The 20205-nt window shown below is 40.6% G+C and overlaps 1 protein-coding gene across 1 annotated transcript in view; it reads right to left on the reverse strand.

Moving 5' to 3' along the window:
• LOC139294580 (protocadherin-15-like) overlaps positions 1-20205 on the reverse strand; it is a 134432-nt gene that overhangs the window by 55000 nt on the left and 59227 nt on the right. Inside the window, exons 18-22 of the mRNA XM_070916497.1 lie at positions 17479-17572; positions 12203-12331; positions 5995-6300; positions 4510-4740; positions 1496-1612 (exon numbers count right to left, since the gene is read on the reverse strand). Coding sequence (XP_070772598.1) covers positions 1496-1612; positions 4510-4740; positions 5995-6300; positions 12203-12331; positions 17479-17572 — 877 coding nt within the window. The remainder of the gene's footprint in view (positions 1-1495; positions 1613-4509; positions 4741-5994; positions 6301-12202; positions 12332-17478; positions 17573-20205) is intronic.

Below are 20205 nucleotides of genomic sequence, written 5' to 3' on the forward strand. Positions count from 1 at the left end.
ACTAAGCTCTGTTCCACCAGAGGTGTCTATGACAGGCATCCTGTCAATAAAATGCTTTGAGCTCCCAAATCCAGGTCAATAAGAGACAGGGTTAGTCTGCTTCTGTTAGGAAATCTAATCCCTCTGTCTGTCAAACCACTTTGCAGAGTCACTCCCATGTCTCACTCGCTGCCACTTTGCTTGTGGTGGTAACATAATGATGATTTCCTACCAATTATTTGTGCTTCAGCACTGCTGGATATTTTATACTGTAAAATATTTAACTATAGGAATATTTTAGGGTAAAATCAAGGCACAAGTTCACAATAAGAACAATGGTTGTAGATCTGCATAGACAGCAGGAGGAGGGACAGTATCCCTCTGAGAGGGAAAGTGAGATGTACAGCAGTCATTGTGGCACTATAGAGATGTTTTACCACCCACAGCTGGGACTGACAGGCATTCATATCCCTCAGCGTTTATGTGCTGCAGAGAGTACACAAGCTCACCCAGCCCTGGTGAGATCCCACCAGCAGGAGGGCCACTAATAACAAGCATCAAGTCCAGCCACACAGGACTTTTCTGAAAAACGCATTCAGAACTAAAAGGTGTTAGGGGAAGACAGGGGGGTCACTGGGGGATTCCTATTCCCTTTTTTCACTGTGAAAATTTTAAGAAAAAAGACTCAGTGTGTTATAAGAGAAAAAGCTGGTTTGGTGAAGTCGCTATGAAGAAAAAAAAACTCTTTAGCACCACCAAAACGAAAGAGAGGATGTGAGCAAGACTGCTGACGCACCAAGTGCAATAAAATATTAAGGTGGGTGGCACTGCAAATAAAAGGAATTCAGCTGAGGTGAATGACGTGGAACCAAACATTCTCAGGACTTCCTATCCTAAATATACATGTTATGCTACTGACAGACTTAAAGCAAGGCATCCCCACCTCACCAAAAAAAGGTTTTCCATTGCTCCCGTGTTGCCTCCTCTTAGTCATATAATTTCCAGTCTCAACAGGGTATCACAATTTCTCTTCCGCATTGTGTAATTTAGTTCCTTGGTTTGGAGAATCCATAAAAAAAGGAAGAAAAATCTTCATAGCTCCACTCCCAGGAGAACCTGCTCAGAAATAGTCAGGTAAAGGGGAGTGAGGAAACATGATGCTGTCTGAGGCAACTGGTAGATGACTCATACAAGTGAGGATGCTAAACAAGACTCCCTTACAATAAGTACACACAGCGCTGTAGCTCTAATGAGAGCACCGAAGTGAAGTCTTGAAAACATCTTTTAAAATGTATTGTGTCAAATGCTACGGATGAGATTTGCTGATGTTCTGAGAGCAACATGTAGTGAGGAGGGAAAAATCACCAAGCAAGGCCTTTTATCTCTGCTACCTTTATTACAGACACAGACAGTCAACATGCTTTATGTGCTTTGAAATTGAATCACCAATGTTGTACACATTGCGTATTTTAAACAGACATTTGAAGTGTGACAAATGTAATTTTTTAATACTCACGGGAGGGTCTTGGTCCTCAGCAAAAACAGTTGTGATGACTGTTCCTTTCTCTGCATTGGGTGCCACCATGCCCTTATACAGGCCTTGGCTGAAGATGGGGGAGAAGTCATTCATGTCCTAAAAACAAAAAGAAATGTAGGTTTATATTGGTGATATCAGTAAATGTAGCTGGCTTTCACCTGAAAAAATGCAGTTATATGTCAGTGTAAAACATTATTGAGTCAGCACAGTACATACTGTTCAGTTACACTCCAGCAGATTAACAGGTTACAGACAGATACCCCTTTGGTGAGAGATATGATTTAACATTAAAAGGGTCAAATTAATTCATCAGTGTATTCTCCTACTACTTTTGCAGATGCTGTCTGCATGCTGAAAGAGTAATGATGTAGCAGTGCAGATTTTGCAGCTGCTGCTTTGTTTGATTTCAGCTAACACTTGTAGCAAGTTATTGTGGATTCAGGCAAATTTTCCCACTGCAGTAATTCACAATGCCGCAGGATTTGTCCATGCACTTTAAGAACTGTGCATTTGAGCTGAACGTGATCACATATAAAACATACGCACGTACTGTAATAACATTACGGATTAAATGAATCCATCCATATTGTAAAATTGCTGTGCTTACAATTAGCCGCTGAAAACTGAACATACAAAGTACTGTGACTGGCTGATTAAAACTATTATGTTGTGTAAATTGAACCAATTCAACATTTTCCTTTTTTTCCAAGGCTTGTGTTGATGTACTGGTAATTAGCCGCAACATTTAATTAAATTGTGACAAAATTATAATACTGCTGCTGCTGTGAAACTAAGTGTTTTATAATTAATGCATTTTCCTTTGTGTTTACACATTCCACTCGACAGTATCTGATGATGGGAGGTAGGTAGATGAGCTCATTGTCACTAATTGCTAATAGCTGTTCATGGTGTGACCAACATACATTTAATAATAGCTTTATTCTCTCAAAGTGTCTGAAAACAATGGAGCCTGAATCTTAAGGACCCTTGTGGTATATTTACGTCAGGTTAAGATGACGACCATGAAAGAGGTTTTCTGACCTACTTAAATGTACAGTCTAACATTTAAGTGTTTTCAGTGTGATTTTGCTGGCTGGAAATTTTCGAAAACTGGTGTTTAACTATAAGTAGGTCCCATTCATTGAACCAAACAACGACCATACAGACATGAAAACACACAAAGACAGGCTGTATGAGAGGGCTGACCGGTTACCATGAATAAAATATATGGTATATGAAAAAGAAATCCTAATGCTCGCCCTTTTAACTGCAAAACAACAACAAGACTGATGTGAAATGTTGTGAACACTCCCATCTTTTCACGACATGAATCCCCCTTTAGGTGATGAAAGAGTTTTGTTGGGATTCAGTGATAACAGTGCTCCCCAGAACACATGTGAGAACTTAACATAACCACTGCTTTTAATCTCCCTGTCCCGTCTCCCTGTAAATAAGAGGTGTATGATTTCATGGGCATGCAAAGAAATGAAATCTTGTTAATTTTGCAACCCTTGCTTTTGGAGAGCCATTCACATATCTCTCAGGAATAGCTTATTAGTTTTGTAGTATAACTGCTTGATCTTCTTTTCTCTTGACTTTTCTCTTTACTTTCCATTGTTTTTACTGAGCCATGGGCAACAGTATGTGTTCCATAAACTCAGTGGTGGAGGGCAGCCTCCCTTTGATCTATACACAGGTTCAGTGTTTCCTAGCAGAAAAGATCCAGCTCTTACTTTGAACAACAAAGCCTGATCCTTGTGCTGCACAGACATACACATGTTTGCATGCATGTGCAAGTGTGCACACACATGCAGTACGGTTTCTCCATCCATGCATACACACCCACAGGGCATGTCTTACATTTCTGAAGTACAAGAATAGAAGAAAAAGTTTGGGAGATTCATTCGGAACAACAAGACACGCAGGACACTCAATCCATCACTGCGAGGCATCCGACGAAAGAGACAACAACAAAACAATACAAGGGAAATCAAACACAAGCAACTTCAAATAACCCTCTGGAGGTGTTATATGAGGAAGGAAGTGGAATCAGTGGAATCAGCTCCATCTCTAGTCCCCAAGACGCCCGTGTGAATCCATTAGGCTCATTCTAATTCATGTCTGCCATTTCAAATAGCAGACATTGGTTTGATATCAGGGGCTGTGCGATGCCTTATCCTATCAAACACAGTTCCTGGGTGACAGCACGAACACTGCAACAAAGCTTGTCCTTATCGGAGGACAAACTCACTCTACAGGTTGACAGACCACGCGGCGAGCCAGCTTGAATAAGCTTAGGTGCTTCCTCCCTGTCAGTGTAATATAGAGAGCTTAATTCTGCAGACTTTGAGACAGTCACTAGGGGTGGACTGAATCCATACACATCGATGCATGTGAACGCATGCGTTTTGAAGCACAGAATTACTCACAGAGCAAAAAAACACACACCCATTAACACGCACACACTCACACATACACACATGAATAGTATCGCAACACAAGGCGTCTAATCCTCTCGTTGGGATTCAGCCGTTAATCTCTTGAAAGGTTGTAAAGGGAATACAAGCTCCTGAAAAACCTGACATAATTGCTGTCACAAAGCTAATGAGTCATTCAGATCTGGAATAGCACAGTGTACAAGGCAGAACCACCTATCCATCAAATTATCTTTTTCCCGGTGATGCTACGAGGACAAGCAGGTCAGGAGGCCAAAACGTATTTTACAAAAGGAAAAAGCATTCAGCTTTCATGCTGAATGTAGTAACACTGAATTTCATCCCACAAAAGCAGCACAGGTGCAATACTGTACAATATGTCTCCAATCCCCTTTTGGACTGAGGCTTATGTGAGCTATTACTACTGTAAAACTCTGCTAATGACTCACCACATATTCACTGTCACTGCTGCAGCTCCTCTGAGGGACAATGAGGATGGATGGAAGGAGAAAAGACCACTGAGAGGTTGTGGTGGACTGACTATCCAGGGGCTCTTACCGTGATGCGGACCGTGACGGTAGCCTGCCCTGGGGGCATGACCCCTCCTTGGTCGACAGCTTCCACCTGGAAAGTGTAAGAGGCCCCCATGCCCATAGCTGCCAGGTCCTCAAAGTCCAGGGTCTGTAGCACAGCTAACTCCCCCGTGACAGGGTTCAGAGAGAACAGCTGCCTGGCCGATTCAGTCTTGATCCGATACGTGACGTTGGAGAAGAGGTCTGAGTCCACCGCCTGTGAGAAGGAAGAGGAGAGGGATGTGTAGCAATACAATCACAGTACATTGAAGACAACAGAGGACATGTGTGGAGAAAAAGTGTGGTGATGGAAGGAATGCGAGGAAGAGCCATATTTTCATCATTGGTATGTTACATATACATAAACGTATACATATAAGCACTGTGGCTGTAGACAATGAATATTAATGTTTCTATTTTAATTCTGTTTTTATGCTGCAGGGGTTCCTTAAATCAATCATTAATAGGATCTGATTAAATTAAACTGGTCCTCACTGCATAAAATCCCAACTCTACTACTTAAAGTAGATATAATTTGCAATGGCTATGCATTAGGAGATAATTAGATATTATAATATATGAATGCTGTGTGGATGCGCCCTCCCCACACAGACACAGACACAGACACACAGACACACACAAACACACTATTTACTGATACACACAAAAAAAATACATTTCAAGTATAAGCAGCAGGTTTCAAGCTACCCAACTCAACCACTTCCTTTTCTCAGTCTATCTCGTTTCTGCTCTTTAGATGTCTTGCCAACCACCCCCGTCCCTTTAGAGTTGAGGTGACGTTGTCTAGGAGATTAACGGTGTCACAGTGCCACTGTCACTCACACCCCTCACCCTCACCCCCCCCCCCCCCCCCCTGCTTCTCAACCTCCTCTCTTGCTTTATCCATCTCTGGGAAATGTCACTCACAATATTTCAGCAATTACTGGGCCCTCTGTCCGTGTTTGCTCTGCAGGCACAGGGTTTCCCTATACTTCACTTCAGTGCAGACTCGTGCAACAACGTTTGACGGTGCTGAATCAACCCAAAGACAGATTCCATCAAGTTGAAAAGATTTTCAAAATCTTATGAGAATAATATTAATGTTTGTCAGGACCAATGGTAAAAATAATCCTCCTAATAAAGCCTGGTTTTGACTTGAAAAATCTAGCTTTAAATCATATTCTGTTTGAGTCTAAAAATGCCCAAAGAGCTGTCATGACATAACTTTCTGCTGTATATATAAAACTGTGTTTGTTCCTGTCTTGGTTTCTGTCTGGAAGCATTTGACATTTCTAAACGCTAAATTGCCTGCACTCGAAAAGATGCTAAAAGCCTGTTAATACAACCGTTGTTTCAAGCACCCATGCTGCCTTATATAAAGGGAGACAGGAGACATATAGGGTGGAGGATGGAGAGAGAGAGAGAAAGAGAAAACAACTTTGGCTATAAACACATGCACATAAGTACTTACGCTTAACTTCAGAGCCAAAGTTCCCACAGGGCTGTTCTCAGGTACATTCACCACGTAAGTTTGCTGGGAGAAGACTGGGCTGTTGTCATCGATATCCATGACCTGGATTGAGAGGGTCAAGGTGGTCCGCCGTGGATCCACTGCCCCATCTGAGGCCTCTACCACCAGGTCATATTGGCTCCTGAGCTCCCTGTCAAGAGGCACTCTTGTGTAGATGCTGCCGTTAGCACTGATCATAAACAAGTCAGGATGATTCACGATCCGGTAGCGCACCTGGCCATTAACCCCTGCATCTGGATCTGTGGCCTGTGGGGAGATAAAGATCGGAGGGCTCCATTATGGGAATATAAATATAATTATCTCTGTTTACTTAGTGTAGGAATATAGGACGAAATGTTTCCCTTGCAAGATTAATATGTGGGCAGTTCGCCCATGTTAATTAAATGCCCCCCCTTTTGTTTGACTTCAGTTTGGGTGATCTGATGTCTGACACTTGTGGTTTTTGCTGATGTACTTTTAAAACAATCACCATTTAATACTGCCAAACTCCCAAAGCAAGTTAGTGAACTACAATGACCATAATTCAGTGCACCAGCATATCTGCCATTGTTTGCGTAGTGGTCTCTGCCAACACAGACTGAACAGAGAGACAGCATGAAAAATAGCCTGGATTATCAAATGGACGCATAATAGCCAGCTAATGTTGCAGTGGCCATTATCGTGCAGTGGACTGAGAGATTCGTATGCTGAAAAAAATGAGAGTTAGCGGGCTTGCTAAATGAAACATCAATAAAAAGTCATCAGTAAACCCCCTTTCCCTCCTGATGCTGCTGAGGTAAACTGACAACCCGTGGGAAACACTGAGTATCTATTTACATATATCAATAACAGCAGAAAGAGATAAATATTCACCACAACACGGCATATGAATAACAGGTAAAAATGAAATGCAGAGGTACTTCCCTTTAGGCAAACAGCAGCTGTTGTGAGTTTGATATGATCCATTACATGATCCATTAGAGCCTGGCTTTATCTTAACGCCTTACATATTTACTGAGGCTTCAGGTACAAAGCCATATAAGCTACAGTACCGCAACTGCGGCCAAAACAACTCTCATATGCTTGAGTCTCATTTCCTGTTCTTCATATTGAGATTCCAGTCTTTGTCACCTTTCATGCAATATTTGCATTCAATCAAAAGGAAATCCTTGTATGCTAAATGTAACTTTAATAGCATACATGCCATTCTTGCCATGCCAAAAGAGTATAAAAAACATGGTCAGAGAAATGAAGAGCTTAGGAGAGGCACAGGGTACTACTCTGTGATGCTGTGGTGATCCTGCAGGGCTAAAATAAGTTAGTGGCTTTAGAATGTTTTATTCCTGTGTGGATATGATGGGTCATTATTATGCCTGTGTACACACGTGTGTGTGTGTGTGTGTGTGTGTTTATACTCTGACAGTCTCCTGTGTGGTGGTAATTCTTTGTTGTAATTGAGAGAGAGACAGAGAGCGGAAGTGGGAGAGAAAAAAAAGAAAAGACAGAGTTAGATCAAGCCACATTTCATCTGTCTGTTTGGCAATCATTTCTCTACCCCAGTGCAAGTAAGGACAAGGCAGCACAAAAAAGTGGAAAAAAAGCCCTTTGAGGAACAGTGAAAGAGAGAGGAGGATGCATATGGTTGGTAAAGGCTGGCACCAATTTGTTTTACATGGAGTGCCTGACAAATATTCAAAGCCAAGGCTAAAAATTGGACCTCAGCATTAAGCCTTTGCTAAACAGACTAAAGCACATCATGTCAATATGTGCATATGGATCACTACTTCTCTGCAGTGATTACATAACAAACATTCTCACTGCTCCTTGCCTTGTAAGAGGTGTAATCCAATTAATTAACAGCCAATAAAATCAAATAACGAATTTGCATATTTCTGTAGCCTCCAATGAACAAAGTACTGTATGTATTATAGAGGTCTGTGCAGGGCAGGCCAGTCCCACACGACCTATAGCAGATGTTGGCTGACATGACAAACATGGGCAGTCATGTTGTAATGCCTGGCCTTAGTGGAGGCTGTAAAGCCTTTGGTTTGTGTACCATAGTTTCTGACTATTTGGCAGTGTAACAGCAGATATTGGAATCTCTCAAAGAGATTTTCAATCAGGACTCATTTAGTGATGGTAACTGGCTATAGATTGTGAGCTGGTGGGCAGGCTCAGTACATCTATTGTGGGAGAACATCCTGCAGGTGCAGGTGGCTGCAGTACAAAAAGCAGCTTGAGCAAGTGGTTGCAGTCTTTAAAAAACAGGCCCACGCAGACCTCTAATGTATAGTACCTGAGAAATTTGTCTCAGGCTTGGGTCCAGTGTTTTTTTTTTTTGCATTTACAGACAGAACATATTCATCTTGCTTTGGATGATTAGACACTGACATCTTTTAAAACCCTTTAAATTTAAATTAAATTTAATTGAATCGTCTTTAAATTTAAATTCAATTTAAATTCAAACCAACATTTAAATTGAATTGCCCACTTATACTGTAGGCAGAATGATGTCTCGCTACACCCTGGGCACAGTATTTTCAAAAATGAAGCACGCATGTTGTCCTCTTAAAACCAAACAACAAGGTGAGATAACTGTATGTGTGTTCACCAAGTGAAATGCAGCATATCAATGCAAAATGCAAATGTCTTCTTAGGAGCAGGATAAAACCATGAAACTCACTTTATCAAGGAATCTACTTGACAAAAAATAAATAGCATTATGTTCAACTGCCTCTCCAATTAGCAACAATTCTACATGATGTTTCCATCATGTGTCTGACATGAATGCAAATCGATTTGTCCTCCGGTCATCTGCATGATCAGATTATGGCTCCGTGCTGTGAGTAAACAGAATGTGCATGTATGGTTAAGGATTTGTCAGTCACAGAACAAACGGCTCTATTAGCACAACCAGCAATGCTGTCAATTATGATAACCTAGTAAATCGTCTCCAGTCTATGTGAGTGTGTGTGAAATAAGAACAGGTGGGAACCGGTTCCAATTACTGTAACGATAATCCAAAACACTTTAGGTCTAGCATTAAGATACTTAATAGTATTATGCATTTGCACTGCAGTTATCTTCACCGTTGGCAATGGCCTGAAGCCTTATGGTTGGCTGCACTATTACTCCCTCTTTGCAGGTAAAGTCAAGGCGCTGCAAGGAGAGAAAAACAGATTTTACAGTAACGCATCACATTTAAATGTGAAATAATTGAGTAGTCACAAATAGCAGCTTTATTCAAGCAGTCTCTCATCTATTCCTTTATCTGTCACTTGACTTTTACCTGGCACGTCATGTGATAGTGAGCTGTAGGCTACTGTTCTGATAGAGACAACGTTCGTTCAATAAGACTAACAGACACGCACTTGCACACAAAGCTCTTGAAAAAAAAAAAAAACACATCACAAGATGCTAGTCAGACCGGCAGCAGTTACAGAACATTTGTCAGCCTATCAGGACGGGTGATGAAACAAAAATAAATACTCAAGTTGTGATCGTTAAGTGACGCCACTCGTCAAAGTCGTCAATATCGGGCGTGTCCTCTAATATTGATTAATTGATGAATATTGACCATTCAACATTCTGTCAGAGTGTATAGTCTGTTAAATAAATAATACATAATACATATAATATAATAAGTTTCTCCCTCTACATTTCTATATTTTATCCCTCTTGACTGCCTGTGCACCTTGTGGATGACTTAATGATGTGAAGTGAGAGTTAAGAAAAAGTGAAAATGTGACAAAGGGGAATTTTTATATAGTACATTAAATTATTGCCACTTAAAATCTAAATGGCACATGTCTTTATTGCTGAAATTTGGTCTAAAAAAAAACTTAGAGCCCAAAGCTATTAAAGAGTATGACTTTCTCCCTTGCACCTAGCCCGCAACTACAAATAAAATCTTAGAGAAAAACACTAACACTTCGTTACCCATTACAAAAACACTTAACAATTGTGTTATCCATGTTACAACCAAAGTGCCATCTTATCTTGAAGCCTAACCCTGAAGGGCACGGTCTCCTAATATACTGAGCAATGAGCATGATGACTTAAAATTCAAATAACAGTATATGCTCCTTGCATGAAAAATGAAGAAAATGTCTGTCCACCATGAAAGGATTAAGTAAGTAAAGGAGACAAACCAGAAAGAAGCTGTACAGGAGATACTAGAAACAGGCTGCAGGTGGAAACAAATAGTAGGTTGTAATATAATGGCATCGTGGCTGGTTTGGTGTGTGTGTGTGTGTGTGTGTGTGTGTGTGTGTGTGTGTGAGTCTATATACACTTGCTTTCAACTGTGATAACTATGTTCAGCTCCCAACAAGTCATGAAAGTTTAAGTTTTCTTGTTTTAACCAAAGTATTTCTAATTTAATGAACTAAGACATACTGTTTTCTATTGCACCTTTTAGGCAACTCAAAGTGCTTTACAAAAGGCATTAAAATCTATAAACACAACATTTAAAACCACATTGAAAAGTTAAATTAAAATAGAATTAATGAAGATTAGAAATAAATTAATTCCTCACTTCTTAAATGTGGTATTGTAGCATCATATCCTAATTTGTATTCATGACATAAGCCATTAAGTGATTCATAAAATAGAAGCAGCACTTTAAAATCTATTCTATGACTATCTGGAAGCCTAAAAAGGTTTAAGAGGAGGCATAACGTGCTCAGTTCTCCTGGTTCTTGTTAGAACTCTTGCAGCAGCAGTCTGAATGAACTACAGTTTAATGGTTTTTGGATAACAGACTACGGCAACAGTTAATCCAGCATGAGATGAAGGCACGAATGAAGACGTGGAACCTCTAATTCTTGCTATTTGTTTTAGATGAGAGAAGGACCTTTTAAGGGTTATTGAGTTGATTGATTGCTGCTATAATCTTTCTAACTTGGTGTTTAGTCTTTATCGCCGAAAGAATTAAAGTGAGCAATACCTACTTTTTCTCCCTGATATATGGAATAATATACTTTTCTCTTGTAGTAATGGATCTTAGTTTTGTCCTTCTGTAAGTGAAATCACATCCACATGCCACTTGCTCTAAGCACTGACACAGTAAGTCTATAGGAGCATAGACTTCAGGTGAAAGAGCAAAGTAAATCTGGTTGTCTTCTGTGTAGCTACTGATTTTGCCAAAACGGAGCACAAGTCAGACAAAAGAAGGGTGTCTACAGACAACCATCAGCCAAACTTCTAATGTGACAAAAAGGTGAAAATGGCATGTCCAATTCATGGTATTGTCACTTACTCAAATCTATTGGAGGATCATTATATTCACTAATTTGTGGCTACAATGTGCAACCTGTATTTGAGAGATTGTGCATATTTCCTGAGAAGTGTTGCATTGAGAAAAAAAAGCCTCCATCCCTTCTTGATCAGCTACAACAGGCTAAGCTGTAGCCTCTCTATGTGCATGTGCATGGAGAGCAGGATTGTGTTGAGCTAAGTACTTTAATGTACTTTTCTTTCAGTCAGAAAGGCAGCACAGCCTCAGCTCAAGTTGGCCAGGTGCCAGCTGAGAAAACCTCCCCAGGCAGGACACTGAGAGAGAGAGAGAGAGAGAGAGAGAGAGAGAGAGAGAGAGAGAGAGAGAGAGAGAGAGAGAGAGAGAGAGAGAGAGAGAGAGAGAGAGAGAGACGGTGGGGTGGGCTAAGCCCCAATACAGCTGCTGGCTGCATTTGTGAAGAAACACTTGGGAGTGAGACTGAAGGTAGCTTTACCTCATGCAAACACCAAGCTTCCTTCATATGTCCTTCTGTCTTATTTCACAGTTCATAAACCTGCAACATTTTCTGGTAGTCCGTTTTATTACCCCCTGAAAAATGTAATGGGATGCCTAATGTTAAAAGCATATATCCTGAAAGGTGACAAATGAGACTGATATGAGAGTGCCTGCTTACCCTTGGTATATTTTTTGTTTGCACAAGCAATTACAAGGACAAGACAAGGAAATGCACAGAAACTAATACTCTCATCAAAAACAATGGGAACTGAGGTACATTTGTGACAGTACAATTTATGAAAAACGACGTGGATATACAACAGTGGAAATGTGATTGACTGTTGCTAGAAAAGAGAAGATGTGGATGTTGGCAAAACAGCAGCTTATTAATTTCAAAAGAACAAGATCACCTGTCTCATAAAACAACACACTTACCCTGACTTGTCCTACAAACAAATTGGCCTCTTCTTCTCGGACAGTAAAATTAGTGGGTACGGTGAGGTCGAACTCGGGGTCATTATCGTTGACATCAGTGACGACTATGTTCACAGTAGTAGTGGATGTCTAAAGAAAAACAAACAAACAAACAAAGCACAATTACGAACAGCGATATTCAGAGTTCCTTTATATATTAAAAACCACAGAAACATAATAATACATTTGGATGATATCATTTGGCTAAAATAGGGAGCCAACTAAGCCAAGAATTTATGTGATGAGGAAAATTAGATTCATGCTCAAGCAGTCATTTTAAAAGCATTAGAATGAAACAAGGTTGACTGCTAAAAACTGGCAAATCACAAATAATGATTTTAAGAAGTACTTTTGACCCTGTGAAAACTAAAGTAAACAAAAGGGATTTTACAACAAACCTGAGCTTTCATGATGCATAAAAATGTACCCACCTTTTCTTTTGTTACTGGTTAACAAGACACATGCATTGAATTTCAGAAAAGACGACAGATTCTAGTGATGCTGTGCAGTGAAAATGTCATCAACCATCCAGGTACATTGAACGCAAAACATATTATTACTTAAGTAAGGAAGTTAGGAGGACTTGCCAGCCGAGCAAAGCAGGGTTTTTCTCATGAAACTGGTTAGCAGACGTGGTAAGCTGTAGTTAATTTCACATGAGACGGCCGACATCTGCTAAAATATGCTGCAGCAAATCCTGCAAAGTGCACCATTAGACTCATAAATAATTCCTAGTTTAGGGAAATGTAAAAAAATCATCCCATTGCATGAAAAGCAGAATCATTTGGAACAATAGCTCTACCCTACAGTTAATGTTTAAAAAAAACCTGTCAAGTCAAGTGTTTGGTCAAACTACTGTATCTCGCTTTACTTGTTACAGAGAGTGAAAAAAAGGTTCTGGTAGATCTGGAAGAGCTTTCAAATCATATTTATTTACATATGAAAACCCTGTTTATTGCAGGTGTGCATACCGTATATAGCGTTATAGTAAAAGTACACTATAACACCACAAACACTGGGTAAACTATGCTGTAATAAGAAGGACATAGTCACTCTTGCTGTTGACACTTTCTGCCAATGATTTTGTCAGCCAACATTATAAAAGGTACACTGATGTGCAGATGATAAAGCTTTTGTTAGCCTTTTACCTCATGGGAATGAAATCAGATACAGACTAGAAAAATAACACTTCCTGGTGTTGTAATGATGTGTTTCTAGCCACACTAGCTAAATATTTTGACAACTATTGGATGGATTGCAATGAAATGTACAGACATTCATAGTCAAAAGAGGATGACTTGTCACTTTGGTGATCCCCTGACATTTCATCTAGCAAGATCATCAGGTAAAATTGTTATTTGTTCAATGTTTTGCTCCTAAGCACAACCTCACAGAGCCGCTACTGTGGCTGTACAAGACTCTTCGTCTTGTTAACACACAATACAAATGATTACATATAAACAGCGCCACAACCCCTGTAAAAGTGAATGATACAGCTAATTTAATGTGTGGGGGAATACGCCTACAAGCACTTACGGAATTTGAATACCAACACTAATGCTTTGTTTGCAGAAATACATAGTATTTTCTGCCATTCAGAATCCAGGGTGTATTGACCTCCTGCATTTTTGCTCTGCATTTATGATACTTACAAGGTTAGATTACAAGACTAGGTGGCCCATTATCTGGGTCAAGAAAGCATGAAATCAGATCCACTGTATCTTCCTTCCTCTGATAATACATGTTTGCTCTTAGAGCAATGGTTCAACAAGCCAAAGATGCAGAAGTCAACAACTCTATATCAACACTGGCACTTTTTATGGCATTAGAAGATGACAAAATTTTCCTCATGTTTACAGTAAATTAAATTATGCTTGTGTAGGTTTTGTATAATGTTTTTATTTATGTGGGTTTGTTCATTGGGCAAAGCTAATTCCCCCCAGCGTCATTTGAGGTGTTCATTAATTTGCAGGGCCAATGTGCACCAATGTACTGCCATTAACCTTCAAACAAAGACACAGTACACACACGTACAGCACTCCTATAAATCAACATAGAAAAATTGCTGAATATGTGCAATCTACGATCTCTCAGCGCACTGGGATGAAGCTGTATGCAAATAATGGTGTAAATGGTCTCCTTTGGGGGAGGAAGGATGGGTGGGTTGTGGGAGGAGTTGGCCCTTGCAAGAAAAGATACTTCCCAGAAGACAGCTGTTTGAAGTCGCCCTGGCAGATGAGACATTCAGCAGCACGAAATGAAGGAAATGACCTAGTTAATGTCACCTTCATCTCACTGTCTGTTGGGAATTCCTTCACCATTGTTGTTTTCTTTGTTCTAGCTTTCGAGACGTACATAATCAGTCCTTTTATGAACGAATTGACATGGCAACCCATGCAGAAAACCATCACACCCCATGCCTCTTTTTGCTCTTTCACTATAACAACTAGGACACAAGAGGACGCAGCTCACTATCAGCGTAGTGATGGGATCTACTTATTTTTCATTTCACAGAAGACCGAAAGCCAATTAGCATCTCCATCCTGGTGTGGGTGTTTTTATCAAAGCCAAAACTCCTACCTCTACGGCCACGAGTGTGATTAATGAGCTGCCATTATTTATTTAACATAAACAGAGGGAGCTTTGTTATGTCTCATCTTCTGTCCTCACTGTCTGAAAGATCCAGAGGTGCTTTGCCTTTCTAGTGACAACCCTGACCAGACGTTGCATGGGCTGATATGATCAGGCTGCTAGGAGTCATGTACTCAGCTTTATCCAGCATCCCTGGGTGAGTTTCTGGGTTCTGAGTTTCCTTCACAACATTTTGAATTGGTCACACAGATTAGCACAATTTGTTTCGCGCACTCGTAGATGTAAGAGTTACAATTCAACAAGTATTATGAAAAAAGTTGACTATACTCAGAGAGAAGTAGCACCGAGGTGGGGGAGATGGCTTGCTTCGCTCCTTGTGTCAGGTTCCCATGGTTACGAAAGTTCTGTGCTAATTACACATCCGAATCCCTTGTGGCCCCCTCCTTTTCTCAGTCGCCTTCTCCTTTCTGCTCCCTCCTCCTGTGCTTATTTTGAACCTTTTCCTGTCTCCAGCCTTCCCCGCAGTACAAGTTCCTCACCTCCATCCTCCTGCAACCCTTAACCCCCTCCCTTATTCGACTTCCTTTCTGTTGTGACAGCATTTCTACCTACCTGTGACATTTAGCACACACGAGTCAGCCAGTAATTTCCGTGGAGAAGACGTTTCGCACACACGTCATATGTGTTTTACTATGTGTTGTTTTGTACAATCTGTCCATCAATATTAGGACAAAGACCACCAGAATGTGGTTACCTCACCTCATATTGTGAGGTGAAGCCCCATCTTACACACTCTTTATTTATTTGCTCGTTCCTCTTTGACCCTGTCAGTGTCCATCTCCTCTGCCCCTCCCTCTGCCTTTGCACTCCAACAGTTCTGGAGCACTCACAAATACTGGGACACACACGCAGCACATATGCTTCTTATATAGCTCCACTTAACCAACACACGTTGGCTGCCAGCAGATGAAAAGGAGCTGTAGTGTTTATGCGTGCGCAGGTGAGAGGGGGGCAATCAACATCACTCCTGACAGCTCATCAGCTAATGTTCATTACCTATCACACACCGCATCTTAAAAAGGAAACCACATTTCATCTCTGCCTGGAACAGAGACAGCTGCAAAAACTGAGCCAACCGAGGTGAAGTCTAATTCAATTAAGACGGTTTATATGATTATCAGCTCTCGGTGGGAGACAGAGCAGCCAGCATTCACTTTCAGTTATAGTGTCTTCTGTTCCTCCAGGCTAAGTTACAGAGACAGCTCTGTGAATGGGAACACTCAAAAGTCACAACTACTAATGATGTCATCGTATGGGCTGCAGTCTTCTAAAGGGGCACAATTACAATTAAAGATCAGTTTACCAGTTAGGGTTAGTGCTACTCAGGTGAAAAAAAGTAGTTTGCTCTCTTCTGTGGTTCTGAAAGAGGTGTCTCAAGTCTGAGAAAACAACTCTGATGATGTCACAGTGATGTAATTGGGGTAATGTCAGCTTGGGCTCATACACTACACATTTTTAACAGAGAGCCTGCGTTACAAACTGGAGAAGTGGAGTTTGAAAGATGTGGGCAATTACTAGACAGGGAATGTCTAATTGAAAGAGGCTATCAGCTGCATGATGGGAAATGTGGGATCTGGTGTTTTCTTTCTTTTTTTCACCAAATGTTACGGAGGTGCAATATCAAATCCCTTGAGAACTCCTTTAAGAATTAGCCTTGCATGTGGGATAGCAAGAGTCTGCTCCAAACCACTGTGTGTGTGTGGATATTAACAAAACTCAAAAGCAACAAACAACAAGTGCTTATTTCCACTAGTTTGCAGATATATCCATTGAATTTTCTCTTGTTCCATTTCAGTGAAAGCTGCCTAAAGGAAACTGTTATCGAAGTTATGTTGGATACAATGTTACGATCCTTTGAACTGTTTAATATCTGTAGTGCAAAACTGCTTTGAAAGCTCAAACTAACTGAAGGTAAAATACACATTTTGAGCAGCAGGTGTAAAGAAGCATTTGCACTACAAACAGTGATGCTAGAAGCAGCACGGAGCAAGCACCATATTAGCAACACGGAAACTTGCTAGCTCATGTAGTTGTAACTTGGCTTTTGCAATTTGCCAGTGAAATACATTAACATTATTGCAGGGTAGCAATTGCTCATTGTCTCGGTAATTGACAGATGAACATCTGATCTGTGATGTCGGAAAAAATACCTCTAACAAAATGCACAACGGTATTCTCAGCAGTCCTTTTTTCGATGGCTTTTATGAATCAGTGAAGAACTCCCACTAAGAGACTCAGCAGGTTACCAAAGTCACAAAATTATCATTTCCACATACAGTATGTGGACTCATATGAGCAGGCAGCCCTTATTATTGGTTTGGCACACAGAAGTGGTGCTCCTGACATCTAGTGCTACCACAGATCTTTTGAATCTATTACAATATCACAGGTTATTAAACTCTGTGAGTTCAAACGCACTATTAGATTTTCTAGGCTACTGAAAGCACTTGGGTTCAGTGAGACAAATTTCTGGGCTAATAAGCTTGTATGAAGGTCTTATTTGAGCTTAATGTGTTCAAAATGTTTGAGGAGTGTTGACCCAGAGGAATTAGGCCAACAGTTTAATAAAGAGGGTTGTGCCTCACCCCCCCAGGGTTGCCGTCGGAGGCTGTGACAATCAGACGGTACTGATCTGTGGTCTCTTTGTCCAGAGGCTTTCCCAGAAGTAGGAGGCCAATCCTGTAGAGAGGGGTCAGAGAAGACACTTGTATTACTATTACACACGAACAACTACAGACATTTATACAACAACCTCACAAAAAAGAAACACAATAAAGGGCTTTGTGTGGTCATGTTCCCGCTTTGCTTGCTTCTGTCCCATCAAGAAAGAGCATTCGTTTAAATGTGTTCAATAGTTTATCGCTGATGCAATAGAGGGTGAGGGAGAAGGCTGCACTCCAGAGTTTATTTACTTCCAGATTAGACAGATTATAAAACATAGTTGATGATAGAGGAGTCTAGGGAGAAGAGCAGGTGGGCAATTAAATGCTCCCACTCTGTCTTTCTCTCTCTGTAGCCCGCCTCTTGCTCCCAAAGTACATGGACTACAGACAGAAAGATTCATGTTTTCTTTCCAATGACTGCAGCAGACACAGCGGCCCTCCTGCTCGTTCACAAAGTATAATTTGGCACTCTGGCATTCCAAACACAACACACAAGTGTGGATGCATTCCCGAGCAGAACACCAAATTATCTTTGTTTGCACACACACAGGCACACAAGGCACGTGAGTGCAAGTGCAGACACACACAAACACGCAACCAGCATGCACAAAACAATTTCACTGCCACACCCAGGAGAGGCTCTGTCAGAATCGCAAACGGAAGGAAAGACGAATGCATCTGAACGCACTGCTAGATTAATACCCGTCGCAATTCCCTGCTGTCCCCCTGCTCCTTCACATTTCCAATTTAAAGCTCCTTCGGCCAAACATTCCAAGCAGAACCTGACCGCTTCTTCTTTCCTGCCTCTCTGGCCCATAAACACCAAACTAGAGAGCCTCATCTTAAAATCTGACAGGCAAATTACTGAAACCTCGATGAGCATTGTCTATTTCTCTAAGCACTTGCCGCAAGTTATGGCGGACACATCCAATACACCTGATGATCAGTGGTTCAAGAGGGCAAACACAGCTTTCAACAAACACCATCAACATGCAGCGCACCATCCCTCCCTGGCTGCTGTGCTCATGTTTATTTATACAAAAGCACGAGAGTAGAAAATAGCCCCCTCTGTGCTCAGTGAAGCTAAAGGTACGGGATGCATTGATGTGAATATGATAATGAAGATATACAGTGATAATTGTCATAATTGCAGTGATAATGATGATAATCTTGATAGTGAGGATGACAAAGATTAGAATGATTAATGCCACTTAGCCAGCCTGGGGAGTTCATTCCTTACTGCAGCTGGAGCGCTGAACTACACTTGAGCGGCTGGGTCTGAGAGGTTCACTGATCATGTGTGATAGCGTCCTGCCTCCTCTCCCCAGCCACCGCAAATGAAAAGATGTTGTCAGGACAGACAGGACACTGTTAACAGCAATGTCTGGAGTGACAATGGTGCAGGTTAGAGGCTATCCATCCCAGTCACACCAAGTCAGTTGATCTTTCACTCTGCTCAGATCGTGTCTCTATAAGGTAAACTGGACTTGAGGCACAGGACGTGAGTTCCAGGTGGCATGAACGTTTTACCTCAGATAAAATAATGAGATAAGATAAACTTTAGTGATTCCACAAGGGGAAATTAACGGCAAATATGTGACACTTGAATTGTAATATCTAAAATACTTGTTTTGAGTCTATTTATTTAGAACGGACTCTGCAGTGTTTGGTTTCCCGGGGCAATAAAAAGTGCACCTTCTTCTGAATTCTTTTTTTCCAATTTCAGTTTCAATTTCACTGAAGGAAGACAATCGGCTGCCAACTGGAACACAGGGCCACAAGGAGGCACTGACAAAAGCTCAAGTATAAAACTTGACCTCTAGGTTAAGTTTTTGTGACTTTGAGATGCTACAAAAAAAGAAGCTTTGGCTTCAAATGGGATGCTGTTATCAACAAAAAAGATCAGCAGCAAGATCTGTGGATTATAGCTCGACCGATACTGAAATCTTTATTTCTGTAGAAAAATTACATATCAGTTATAGTAACTTATAAACACATAACGCAATTTATTTATTTATTTTTTTAAGATTTTGGGCATTTTTTGCCTTTAGTGGATAGTGATGGTGAAGAATGACAGGAAATGCGGGAGAGGGTGAGAGAGGGGGGAAGACATGCAGCAAGGCCGGAATTGAACCCGATTTTTCAGTATACAAAAATAAAACTAAAAAGAAACTTGCCAGTTCTCTCTGTTGGACAAACTATGTAATGGTGACACTGTTTCTAAACTATCTCAAACCTAGTTTGGCATTTATCAACTTCAATTTCTTCAGTTACTGACCCACATATACACACTACTTATATATATCTGCAACAAGCTAATATCGGCATGCCTGATTTATCAATCTAGCTCTATTTACAATTACACTGCAGCTTTAAACTTCATAAAGGATTAAAAACTGTATAAATAAACTTCAAATCTGAGTTGAGTTGAGAGTTTATATATCTGTATTTGAGAGTGACATATAGGTCGTGATTCATTTTTATAGGGATCCCTTAAGTAGGTATCATTAAGAGTCGTGACGTTTCAGTACGATTTGTACTGAATTAGACATTTCACAGTTGAATTTAACTTGTCAGTTCTCTTTGGTGGACAAATTATGAAATGGAGACACTTTCTAAATTACTTTAAACACTTTTTGGCATTTCTGT

This window comes from Enoplosus armatus, chromosome 12, assembly GCF_043641665.1.
Source record: "Enoplosus armatus isolate fEnoArm2 chromosome 12, fEnoArm2.hap1, whole genome shotgun sequence".
Taxonomy (NCBI): domain Eukaryota; kingdom Metazoa; phylum Chordata; class Actinopteri; order Centrarchiformes; family Enoplosidae; genus Enoplosus; species Enoplosus armatus.